The 13316-nt window shown below is 33.6% G+C and overlaps 1 protein-coding gene across 3 annotated transcripts in view; it reads right to left on the reverse strand.

Moving 5' to 3' along the window:
• LOC116352128 (phospholipid phosphatase 3-like) overlaps positions 1–12755 on the reverse strand; it is a 37149-nt gene extending 24394 nt beyond the window's left edge. For 2 of the 3 annotated variants that reach the window (XM_031784443.1, XM_031784440.1), the window contains exon 1: positions 3330–4204. Coding sequence is in view for 1 of the 3 variants with exons in the window: in XM_031784439.1 (XP_031640299.1) it covers positions 12209–12349 (141 nt within the window). In the remaining 2 variants the exon portion in view is untranslated. Of the gene's footprint in view, positions 1–3329; positions 4205–12208; positions 12523–12600 lie in introns of those variants that run through there. The other variant, XM_031784439.1, reaches the window with a different exon arrangement.
• Between the last annotated feature and the right edge of the window lie 561 nt (positions 12756–13316).

Consider the following 13316-nt stretch of genomic DNA (forward strand, 5'->3'; position numbering starts at 1 on the left):
AGAGAGAGAGAGAGAGAGAGAGAGAGAGAGAGAGAGAGAGAGAGAGATCGATACACATTTATATTAATATATTTTTGTCAGCTGGTTTTCTTATTGTATTCTTCGTATTCTTGCTTTATCATTTTTGGTCTTTCACTCGGCTCTCATCTGTGTTACGGCTATGTTATGTTCAATTGTGCACACCGATGATGAGGTCTTAATAAATTCACTTGTCAGCCGCCAACTGTATGCGACTATGTGTCTATCAATTTTCCATCTTTTTGCATTTGTTTTATTATGTGTGTGCATTGAAAATTTCAACGGAATTTTCTGGTTACAATCATGCGCTAAAATGAATTCGATTAGAAATTGATTGACATTAATTCTCATTTTCAAATCTTTTCTTTTTTGAGATCATCAGAGAATTTGCCGTTTCTTTCTCTCCTCGTTCGAACGATCGAAATTGTAAACAATTAGTTAACAATTGACAATACAAATGTGGATGTGCATGTGCGTAGAAAACAATGTACGTCTTAACGTTTAAATACGTTTATTTACGACTCAATCGATTTTACTTTCATTCTATGCGAAAGTTATAGAGAAAGCAGAACAAAAATCTCGATAGTCTTTTGTGACAAATGCCTGTGTTGCATCGTGACAATTTATTTTTTTTTTGTGTTATGCAATTTGAAAATTGTTTGTCATAATAAATATGCAGTTATATATTATCGATGTTCCTTTTTTATGTTTGCTTGGTCGAAAACAAAACAACGAAAATTCCAAATTTGTTTTCAATGCATTGAATAAGGATGCGCTGAAAATAGACGAAGAAAACAAAGAGGGTTTCGTGATTTTTTGTTGTTTTGTTTTTATACACGTCTATATTTTTTATAGCTAACAAATGCAATCGACATGTGGAAATTTTTTTTTCTCTTCCTTTTTGTATCTGTCCATGATGTACATGAAAAATTCTAGAGAAAACCCAATGGCGTTTCCTTCATTGAAGATGGAAAAAAAACCTTAACAATTCACAGAAATCCAAACAGGCAATATTTTGTGTGTGTGTGAAAGAGCATGCCGTCTGATCAAGGTATAATTGTTTTTAAGTTCTTCAGATTGGACAGGATGAGAAACAGAGATGTAAGTTCAATGTGCAAAGATGAGCAACATCGCATTCGTGGAATGAAAAAAAAGGTTATTCGTGGGTTATACTATTTATTTCGTCACAGTTTCGAGTGTTTGGTTACATCTGTTTGTGCGGCGGCAAATGTGAATTATTATGGCGTTACAATAATACAAAATACAAAGAGACGTTGAGCAACAGAGAATGACTGTAAGCGAAGAAAAAAGGACAATAATTTATTTAACTTTTTTCGTGGCATTGCTTTCGTGCGCCACAACACCAGGAATGGTTGGAAACTACCTTTTGTTCTCAATGAGTTGCATGCATCAATTCGATATGGGTTTCAAAAGCGATTTACGGCCGTTTTAATTGGACATGGATTTCCTCTATATGGCGCTCTTTTCTTTGTCTCTTAGTACAACAACTGAAGTTCAATTCTTCAAGGGCCTTCACCAAAAACCAAAGATCGCTTAAGATTAACCACTTATTTTTTTTATTTTCTTTTTTTGTTCAAAATTTTATTGTACCAGAGAGTCGGATTTTTCGATTTGAATTCGGTTTTCTTTGAAATGCCAATCTTGGAATGAAAATCATTTCCTTTTGTTGTCTCTCGAAAGGAATACTAATGTCATTTGCGTGCCTTTTTTCAACTCTTAACACTTCGGTCGCACAGTCTTTCACTCTCGCAAAAATTGCGAATAGCTTCAAAGCGTGCCGATTCCGATTGTATTACAATTCTTTGCGAGAGAAAAAAAATGAGGAAAATGGCAACAACACAAGACAATCAACATCAACATAGAGAGAGAAAAGGAAGAAGAGAACGACAATAATGGGGTGATGAAAAGATCCATTTCAAATGTGCAACAAATGTATCGTTTTCATGATGTCACTGCACTTTCTTAATCCATTCCAAAGAATATCTTGACTCAATTTGATTATTCATTCACCTTTGGATTTGAATCCATTGGAAATCGATTTCTTTTGTTGCAAACTGCAACTCAACAAACAAATTTAAAATGATTCATTTCATTTCGATTGCGCATCAGCGACTATAATTTGTTTTCTTTTGAATTTGAAATTTAAATTTCTCTGACCAATTTCTTTCTCTTGACCTTTCTACATTGTTTTTTTTTTCGTGGCGTCAAATGGAAATTTCTTTTCTCATCCATTTGAATCAGCAGCACACAATACACTCTGTGTAGACAAACACAATTTTGTCGATAGTGATATTTACTGAGTACAACATGTACTCTCTTACTCTATTACTCTATCTATCTACCGTTTACCCTATCCACTCTGTTGGGTGGCTGTCATTTCAATCATATGGTTTCAATTGGTGCTTGCAACCAAATGATCATTTTGCGCGTTTTACGCACATTCAACTGATCACACTGTATTATTATTAAATTGAGTAAAAATTGTAAACAAATATAACGCATAATCAACAAGTTAGAAGTGGAATGGACGTGAAATGAGAGAAATTGTGCATTCTAACTGGACTGTTGTGTTGATTTATCACCCATTTTGCCAATGATATTTCAATTGTGATTCAGAGAGAAATTGTAACGCATTTTGTTATTATAAATAGATTTGCATTTGATGTGTGTATGTATACGCGATCTGGTATCGAAAGTCGAGCGAAGATGCATTCAACTGTCTTTCGCGGTCGCGAGCACACTACACATACAGCAATTACAACTTACAAATCGAAATGTGATCGGCCGGAGACATGACAAAATGCATAATTTTCAAAGTGCTGACATTATACGTTATATGTCGTTTGTCGAAGAGCTTCAGTTGTTCATGATGATAAGAATAATGTGTATGTTTCACAATAGTAGTGATAAAACTAGAAAATACTTTGATCATCATAAAAACGACAGACTTAACAGCCAACAACAAACAAAATCGATCGACGAGATTTTCTGGCGCTTAAATTAAATAATCAAAAATAAAATAAAAGAATTTCGAGAGAAAGGAAACGAAATAGAAATTGCTTTGCTTGTCTTTTTCGATTGAACTTTCGATTGGCGACGAAATTTAAAACCTTTGTTTGGAAACAAACATTTTTTTTTCTCGTCTCCTTTATTTGTTTACGTTTCTTTACAAATCGACTAGTAATCAATAACTTCATAAAATGATATTTCAAACAATAATAACAACGACAACAACAAAAAATAAAAACGTCAAATGCAGACAATGAAAATAAGGAACTCTGTTTACTCACAGTTTAAAGCGTTTTAAAGTAGGAATGGTTATGCGTTGCCCTTTTGAAAACACAACAGAAATCTTGCGGTATTTCTTCACGCGATCGTTTCTTCTAATCCTCTTTTTGAAGGAAATTTTAAAGAGAAAATTAAGGAGCTCTTCACAATTCACTGGTTTTATTTTTACACAAAGATTTCTTCTTCTTTTCTTTTTATTAAATAAAGTGTTTTGTTTAATTAAAATGGTCTCGTGCGTTCGCGTCTTTTTTATTTTATTTAGTTTTTAATCCGTTATTTAATTGAATTTAATTGAGATTAACGATCGTACAGTCGTTTTTAAGCAGATAATTTTATTTATAGTTTTTATTTTAGAAAAAAAATGCAAAATGAAAGGATGTTGATCTCCTCCGTTAATTGATTAAAAACGATAAGAAATCAGTGAATGCGCTTTTTTTTGCTACCAAAAGAAAGTTGTATTATTCGTCCTTGTTTTGCTAATGATTTTCTCGTAAATTTTTATATTATACATTCATTCGCACGTCATTCAAATGGACAATTTCCAAAGTGTTTTTTCCCCGTTCGTGTTTCTTTCGTAGTCGGCGGAACAATTTTCCAAACCAAAACTTCAGATATGAAAAAAAATCAATTCCGGGATTGTAACTCGGTCAATTCTTTTCGGTTGTCGTTATTTGTTGAAAAAGAAAATTTACACACCGAACTCAAATGAAACAAAAACAAAATTCAATTTTATTATCATTCAGATGGATAACAATGCGATGCGAAGCGGTAGCAGTAATAGCAGCAGTAACAACGATAGAAGGCAGCCAAACACTCAGCAGGCTCAAAGTCTTCTTCGTCTTCAATGTTGCTTGTGTTCTGATCAACGCGCGGTAATATACTGTACTGAATTTTCGATAGCACTGAAGTGCCATGTATATGCACTTTTCCACCGATTGTTAAATAATAGTAATAACAACGAAGAAAAAACGGCACTCTGATGACGAAAACTACAGAACATACGAAAAAGCAACAACAACAACTACGATTGCTGCTGCTGCTGCTGCTACTACTACTACAGCGGCAACAACAAAATATCGACAGAAAGAGAGAGAGAGAGAGAGAGAGAGAGAGAGAGAGAGAACGAATACACCGAGGGAAACAAACGGGCAAGCTGTTAAAGTGTGCACTGCGTGAGAGAGTAAGTATACACATAGACGCTCTTGATCGAAGCATATAATACATGCTTATAGAATAGAGTGCATACTATAAGCAAACAGAGAATATATACACGGCTTGGCTCTCGGCTAAACTAAACAACAACAATAACAGCGGCAATTGAGCCGAAGTAGCGAACCTCATGAATGACCCGAATGTAGGCAATGGCTAAACAAACCGAAATAGAGACAAAACGAGAAAGAGATAGAGAGGAACGAACACACAGAGTGAGAACGAACGCCGAATTTCTCTCTTTCTATATACAGTCCAGAATTTGGAACATTAAGTGATTAACTATGCACACGAAAAACGATGAGAGAGCATATTATAGCGAAAGAGCGAGAGAATAAACGACTTACACTCGTTTTGGTCATTCAAATAAACTTTTTACTCACATAACACATAAATACAAACTGTTAATGCACTTATGTTCATACGTCATTTGTGTACACTATGTGTTTCATTATCAATGGACTTTTGCGCTGTCGTTAGCGTTTTTTTCTCTCACACACTCTCTCTCTCTCTCTCTCTCTCTCTCTCTCTCTCTCTCTCTCTCTCTCTCTCTCTCTCTCATTCTCTTTGGCTTTGTTGTTCAATGTTTACTTCGCGCTATTCGTTTGTTCATAATCGTGTTCAAGAATCACGTTGCGCGCAAATTGTACGAAATTTAGAAGTTTTAAAAGTGCATATCATATACGTAACTGGCATGCAGGACCATCGAAGAAACCGCTTTCAAGAAAAAAAAAAAAAAAAAAAAAACAAGAAAAACTCAACATCACGTACAAATGAAGAAAATGAGTCATTCCCGTTAAGTACAATGTGCTTAGCACATACATTCAAAATACGACAAATGTATGCACCAAGAAAATGCAATGAAAATAAAAAGAAAAAGTAAAATGAATGGAAAACAACGGTACTGGAAGGACGCCAACAGATGCATACAATAAAATACGCATGTTCAACATCCAAAATCATACTGCACCATCCGGGAAAATGTGTGCCGCGAATGCAGCAGAAAAGTATAAAAATGCAACCAAATACTATGTGAACTAGATATGTGAACTTTAAACAAAAAACAAAAACCAAACCGCACATCAACATTTTTATTTCATCTAAAAAGAACATAACGGCTCCTATTATGTATGGCTCAAGTGTTTCATTTTCTGTTTTTTACATTTTCAAAATCAATTTTGTGGCTAATTTTTGCATACATTGTTTTATTCTCGATGCACTTAATTTCGTTAAATAGTAGACTAAACAGTTTTGAGAGTATGTGTCTGTCTTTCAATTTATGAGTTCGTTATCGTTGTTTTTCCATCTCGCCGTTGAATGAGAGAATCTGACTTTTCCTCCGGCATTCGTTAACAATTCACATCTAAATCGAAATGAAATGCAAATTCAACGCAACTAATTATTCACTTCTTTAAATACAGTCGATTTCTTGGTAATTTTGCGCGTTGATTGTCACAGCTGCCATCATTTGGGGTCATGTTTTGAGATTCAAATCTTCTATTGGTGTGTTTTTATTGCCTCCGTATTTGTATGGTTGAAATAACTTTTTGTTGTGGCATTAATAAATTCACTTTAGATTAAGGACGTCGATAAAAATGAAAGAACGGCTCAAAAGGAATAACGATGACAGTACACCATAAAATGCAACTAAAACTAAACAGAAAGGCAGAGAGTGCACGTTAAAAGAGTTAAGTATTATCATATTGAACGAATGTATGGGGCCCAAAAAAGCCGATGATTTTCGTTTCTTCAGATGCAATTTACTTCAAGCTTTCTTCCGTTCGTGCGGGCATTAATGCCTAATGCCACATATTCAAATATAATATGTCAGTGAAATGTAAAAACAACGCTAAATCATCGCATTCTATTTTCACAATTTCAAACGAAACAGACATGGTATCTGCGAATTGTTTTCATATTATAAGGTTGAACTATCCCATTTTCCATAACATTTTGATGCAATTTATTCCGGCAAATCTATCTGACGCCAAAAAATGAAAGTAATCATGATTTATTGCAATTTTGAAGTAATATATTCTCTCATTAAAATCCATGCATACATGCACACACACACACACGCGATATGATGGACATTTATTTCAAAGCGATGATTTTCAGTGTTCGTTTGAATGAATTTTATTTGAAATTTACGAATGCAACTTCACTTTTCGTCGGAAATCGATGAAATGGTATTTTCATTACAAATTGTTCGTCCTCCTTTCTACTTGAAATGTTTGAATTTTATCACAAAAGAATCAAGATATTGTATGTACATTTCTCTCTTAAGAAATAGCATGGTTGGTTTAAATTGTAAATGCGAATCGATTTAAAAATAGTGGCGATGTTTTTCAAGATAAAACAACATTTAACATCCAATTATATATAAGAATTTAACCGGCATTTATTCAACTTCAATCGTTGTGCTACGAGCATCGAGCTTAAAAATTGATTTTTGTTTTCGACGAAAATAAATGTTCTTTACTTTCGATAAAAATACAATTGTTCAATTGATTTGAAAATGTTCAATTATTAAGCCATCATCCCAATAAAGCTTATCTAAAAGTGTCTAAATAAGTATATAAAAATAAAATTCAACGTTGATCACGAGCTATTCATTAAGATTTCTTGAATTTCAACAACTTTTTAATTTGAATTTTTAAACTAGAAAATAGGCGTCAATTAACAAAATGTTGTGGTTTCCATTATCAAATTGTTCGCTTCATTTATAGTTGATGAATCTTATTAAATGCCTATTGAAATTCAGATTCATTTGATTCTGTTGTCAAGTGTTCTTTTGCTCTACACACCGCAATGGAAATACATGCGATTAATGAAGAAATGAGGCGCAACAGGATAAACAAGAGACGCTAAGATGTGGCGTTAATTATGTTTTCCCTTACGTGCACTACCTCTTCATCTCTCTCTCTCTTTCTCTCCCTCTGTCGTTCATTCGCTCTTGATTTTGTTGATAGCGCATTGTTTGTTGCGTGGGCTATTATAGGATTCCCTTTTTCATTAACAAATATTTTCGAACATAACAATTTCAAAAGATCTAAAAACAGCATTTAATGTTCCAACTCATTAGCAAGTCATCAATGGTGCGCAAAAAGCCAAGAAATTGAATGTTTTCTTTTTCCATTTCGTCTTTTCGTTTTGAAATGGTCTCGATGGAATTTATAACATCTTTTTTTATTTTTGGTTTGCCTATATGATGAGTAATATATTGTCGTTGACGATGATGATGCATTTAAACCACCGGTAGAATGATGTGGCAGTGAACAAATTACATCAAATTGAGTTTGACACCAGGAATCATGAACGGAAATTCATGAATCCCCCCATGTGCTGCATATTTTGCTCATTCGATCTCCTACTAGTTCTCTCACACTCAATGTCGCGATACATTTTCACGTCGTACATATGACATGTTTTCACTGATTGAGAATTTACAAAGTGTTTGTCATAGCAATTACCACATGTCAGTCATCAGTAGGCAATTACATTGTGTTTCCCTGCTTCGATTTACTTGCCGACGAGTGGAGACAAAAAAAACCAAATCAACTACAACAATTTACAAAAATTTACATATGCACCGAAGAAAGAGTCTAGACGAAATGGTAAAATATCGACGGGGCGAATGAAAGAGAGAGAAAAACAAGGCAACCGAACAAATATCAATAAATATAAAAGCCAGAAATTGAATTTAATTTAAAAATGATGTTTTGTTGCTTTATAGAGGCTCATCACCATCATCAATAACAACACACAGCTCGTCAATATGCCGATACGAAAAACGAATGCATTTGGAAGGCGCATTTTTTTGAATAATCACTAAAAATAAACAGATTGATGATATGTATCTGAACATGGCCCAAGAAATGAAAGCGACAAAAATACAGACACGCTTAACACAACATACGATTTTTTAGTCGCGTTAAATGGCCGCCGAATACAGAATTCGTGATGGTCAAAAGATGAGAAACGATGCGAACGGTGAATAGCTATTGATGTTGTTGCAACATGGCGCCAATGCATCGCCTTCATTTCATTCTCTATCTCTCTCTCTCTCTCTCTCTCTCTCTCTCTCCCTCTCTTTTGATTCCCGTCCATCGTTAAACCTTGATCACTAAACATAAAAATTTTCGATTTTTCTTTATTAATTGCATGTTTGGCTAAATAAATAATATCAAAATGGGTGGGCGTAAGCGCTCACTCCTTGCGCCATGTCCATTGCATTCCATTGACTCGTACTAATTACATTATCGATCATTTATTTTCTGGATATCGACACCACGCATTTCATGTTATCTCTCGTGCATTTCTCACTGAGAAAGCTATTCTCTTCCAGTTTTAAGACTAATTCATGTTTTTTTTTTCATTGAATTTGATGACGTATAATTGGCAGAGCGAGTTCCTGCTTTAAAAAAAAGTAACTTTGAAAACGATGGTGTGTACATTTAAACCATACCCTCGAGCTCTTGCTGACTTGCTGCTGTTGATCCAGATTCAATCGAATTTTGCATCTGTTCGATATTGGTTTCTTTCTGACGAACAAAAGTAGAAACAGGAAAAAATCAATCAATTGCCGTCTGTATTTGGACAGACATGGAAATCAATCCGATTGTTGATTTGATACAAGAATTCTCTCTCTCTTTTTCCTAATTCGAGGGGTATTTTATTATTGAATGTATTTTTTCATATACATTATGAGGTATTCATCAAAAATATGTTTTGATATCACCCCATTGTCTCACATATTTATAGATCATCGTTTGAATGTTTTCTCCCTTTCTTCTCTATTGATTTTTCTCCATAATCCAGACAACTTCTTTTTCCTTATATGAAAAAAAATGACATTTTCCATTTCATTCGAGTGGTTTTTTTCTCTCTTCAAATTTGTTCATCGAGAGTGGAGAACCAAAAACAAACAAATTTTGGTTGCATGCATCAACCTATTTACCAAATCGGTACATTACACCGAGCATGAGCATTGTAGTTCCAAAAAAAAAACTCCAACTGCTAAGGGTACATGAGATGAAGTCAATAGACTTTGATCTGTGTTACAGATACTGAATCTGGTTGCACATATTAATGTCACATTTTGTCTGGCCAACATGAAAAAGGTTGACCTTCACACACTGAACAGAGAAACAAGAGAATTTTAGAAGTAGAAAAAAAACCGACCTAAAGTGAGTGAAAGCAGAGAAAATGGGATGCAGACACAGAGAAATTACTTTCGTCGAAATGGTATTTACCCTCACTCAGTCAATAATCGAATAGGAATTTCTCTATTGAAAGGAGTAACTTAATTTTTTATTTATTAGGCACTTTTTGTGTGCGCTTCTAATCCAATATTGCCGACATAAAGCTGTCAAAATGCAATAAAACCAAGTGAATTAAGGATAAAAAAAAATATATGAGCGCTTAAAATATCTTTTTTAGTTATTTGTTTGGATTTTGAAGTGAAAGAGACAGAGGTAAATGGAAAAAGGAACGGTCGGAACAAATTGAATATCGGCCGAAAGTGTATGATGCGCACACACACGTTCGCTCTTGCATTGTTCGTTTGTTTTGATATTTATTTATTTTTTATGATAGATTCAATGTTTTGATAGACACACACGGGGTGTGCATTGTATTCAGCATCATATACTAATTTATAATGGAATCAATTGAAAGCGGAAATATAATATAATATTTTTTTTTAACGATTTATTTGTATTGGCGTTCGGAAGTGCAATAATAAAAAACAATCTTGCATTTGGATTTCGACAATGCAACAAGCAAACACTCACTTCAAGCGCAGATAAATAATACAAGTCAACGTTGAAACATTGAAATGTTCATAATCAGTTTGTTTGTTTTAAATGAATGTTGTAGGTAGTAAATCGATTTTCGGTATGAATGAACCTGTTTGCATGAATCATTCATTCTTCGTCGTTTTTGTGAATTTTTTTTTTTTTTTCGTAAAATAGTTTCTTCAACGAGGCAATTATTGAAGTTATAAAAGATCGTAAAATTTTGACACCTTTTTGTGTTCCCATAGAACTGAGAACATGACATAACATCTTGCCAACAGATAGCCTCTAAACATAAAAACAAGAACTAAGCATGTGATCTATCTTATCGGGTTGCATTTTTTTATAACTTCAGTAGAAACACATATGCACAGAACCATTTTTTCTTCTTCTCTCTTTGAACGTTTTTTTTTTGTTTCGTTTGTAACCTAGAAATGTTCGATAGATTCTCACTCGGGAAACATAAATTCGATTTGAAAATGTTACACTGTTCATATGATTTATGAAAGTGCATTTGCTACAATTTGGAATCAAATTTAAAAGGAAACAAATTGAAGAAAGAACCTTTGGTTATGGCGTAAATAGCTGATCTGATGCATGACGCATGACGGTCCGCATCTCAGCGTGCGATCTCATAAGTAAAGTTCTAGGTCCATTCGTGACGATTTGAACGAATACAAAATATGTTTAATGTTCATATTCGATTAGAATTTTATATGGAAATTTAAGGTGATTTTTCTTCACTTTACATTTCATGTGGATATTTACAGCTGTAATGCGGTAATTTCTCTCTTTATTACCAAATTATAAACTATAATAATCAATTCCTTAATGCATTTGCGATCATAAAATGTTTAATGCCAATAAAATGCCACTGCTAATAAGGTTTTCTGGAATTTACAGGCCTTTTACTCGCAATACAAAAGCAAATAATATTTGATGATGGATCGAAACAAATATCATTAATAAACACTATCAAGTCATTTCCCCTTCACAATTCGCATACTTGTAGTATCATTCTTCTCCTTCGTTTCAAAAATCAAAAGCATTGTTCGCGGTGCCTAATTTCAGGCGTTATATATAAAATGACAAACAAAAAGGTCGCAAATTCTTTTATGAATGATCACTACATTTTTTTTATCTTATCGATTTGATAATTTCATTGCTTTTAATATTGTATAATATTTTAATTCAAAAGAAATGTATTTAATCGAATGAAAAAAACGTGATTCATTATCTTCTGTTTACGGATATATGGTTCCTGTATTCTGCGGAAAAAATTGCTGTTGATAGATTTCGATGATGACTAATACAGGTAATTGCGGGCGCCTAGCTTATGACTAATTTCCAGATAAAGAAATGGGTCAGATATGCAATAGATTTGTCAGTAATAGTGCTGTAAAAATAGAAACATATGTCCAATGCTTCTGCGAACCATTTGGATTCAAGACTCCAAAACAACTAAATAAAAGTAATGAATTCAAGGTAAATTTCATTTTATAGCTGACAGTTTATTTGTTTATGTTATTTTTTTTTTCACTTTGAAACCGAGTTGAATTGAACAAAGCATTCGATCACCTGGAACAAATGTGTCGTTGATTCAGTAAGCAATTAGCATGCGAGAATGACAAGAAGAGCGGTTATACAGAGCTACATCTGATCTGAATCGCAAATTGCGCTTCAATCAGTTTGATAGTAAAAATGATAGTGTATCAAATAGATTTGACATTTACTTTTTTTGCGTCTACAGCAGTGCAATTGAGCAAGGTGCATCATCGATGAATCGATTGCATTTGAGTGAACTTAATCGGAAATATTATAACATAGGCTTGAAAAATGTGTAATCAGGTGGGTGTTTGTTTTATAATACTCACCAACTGGTTGTCGTCTCTTTGGATTGTATAGATTTCCGAAAAGGAAATTTTCGTCGGCGTTGCCGTCTGATGCTTTGGTTTCATATTCATTTTAAATACTTTAATTACACTAAATGCTAAACGAGATGCACTTCTTTTCATAAAATCACTCACGCACCTTCGTTCAAATTCACTTTGTTTTTATTTGTTTTTTGGGGATTTTCCATAAAACCGTTGCTATTCGTTAAAATATTGTCCTTTTTTTATACACAAATAAAAACTTCACTTCTCTTTTATTCAGCACATAACTAAATTCGTGAACACATTAAAATTGACTGGCGAAAAAAAAAAGTTGTTATCGTTTATTTATATTATATCAGTTTATATCTTCGAAAATTTTAAACCAATAATACCTGAATTCTAAATAAATTCCGGATAACTGATAGTATGACTTAGGGCAATTGATAAAGAAGTCTTTTATTACAGTCATTAAAGACTTCCATTCCAGTTGAATCGGTCCGAGTCGTTAAAATGGACTAACTTAATCATGGAATAAAAGTCGATTTTGTGCAAATATGAAAAAGTGCAACGAAGCAAATGAAATAAACAAACTGTGTAGAGACCGAATTAACGCACACGAATAATATACGGCGGTGCTGGCGTGCTACACACACTCTTTTTTTACGTATATATATATTTCTTCAATTTATGGAGTGATACCGGTGAATAAAAGGAAAAGCAGCATTCGATAAAATGTTTATAAAAAAAGCGAATACGAAGAAAGAGAATAATCCACTTGTTGATGTGACGTTATCGATGAATTATGCAGTAGAGATCAACTATATTGAGTTAAACACACACTTGCTTCTGTGATCACCTTTGGGTGCATATTGATTGGCTGCTTTTTTGCTACTGCTGTTCTGTTATTGTTTGTATGTGATTCGATTTCAGTGTTGCTTTACCTGGTCAATTATGATTTCTCAATGATCGCACACACGATCACAAAAATGTAGCCAAGCATTTCGAATTTAGTGAGTCATTTTGCGGATTTTTTGAGTAATTTTTCTGAATGAAAGCACACAACAAAAACATCCAGCACGCTCTCTCTCTCTCTTTCACTCTTTTTCTC

The sequence above is a fragment of the Contarinia nasturtii genome, unplaced genomic scaffold (assembly GCF_009176525.2).
Source record: "Contarinia nasturtii isolate CC-2019 unplaced genomic scaffold, AAFC_CNas_1.1 Cnas_scaffold_187, whole genome shotgun sequence".
Classification (NCBI taxonomy): Eukaryota; Metazoa; Arthropoda; class Insecta; order Diptera; family Cecidomyiidae; genus Contarinia; species Contarinia nasturtii.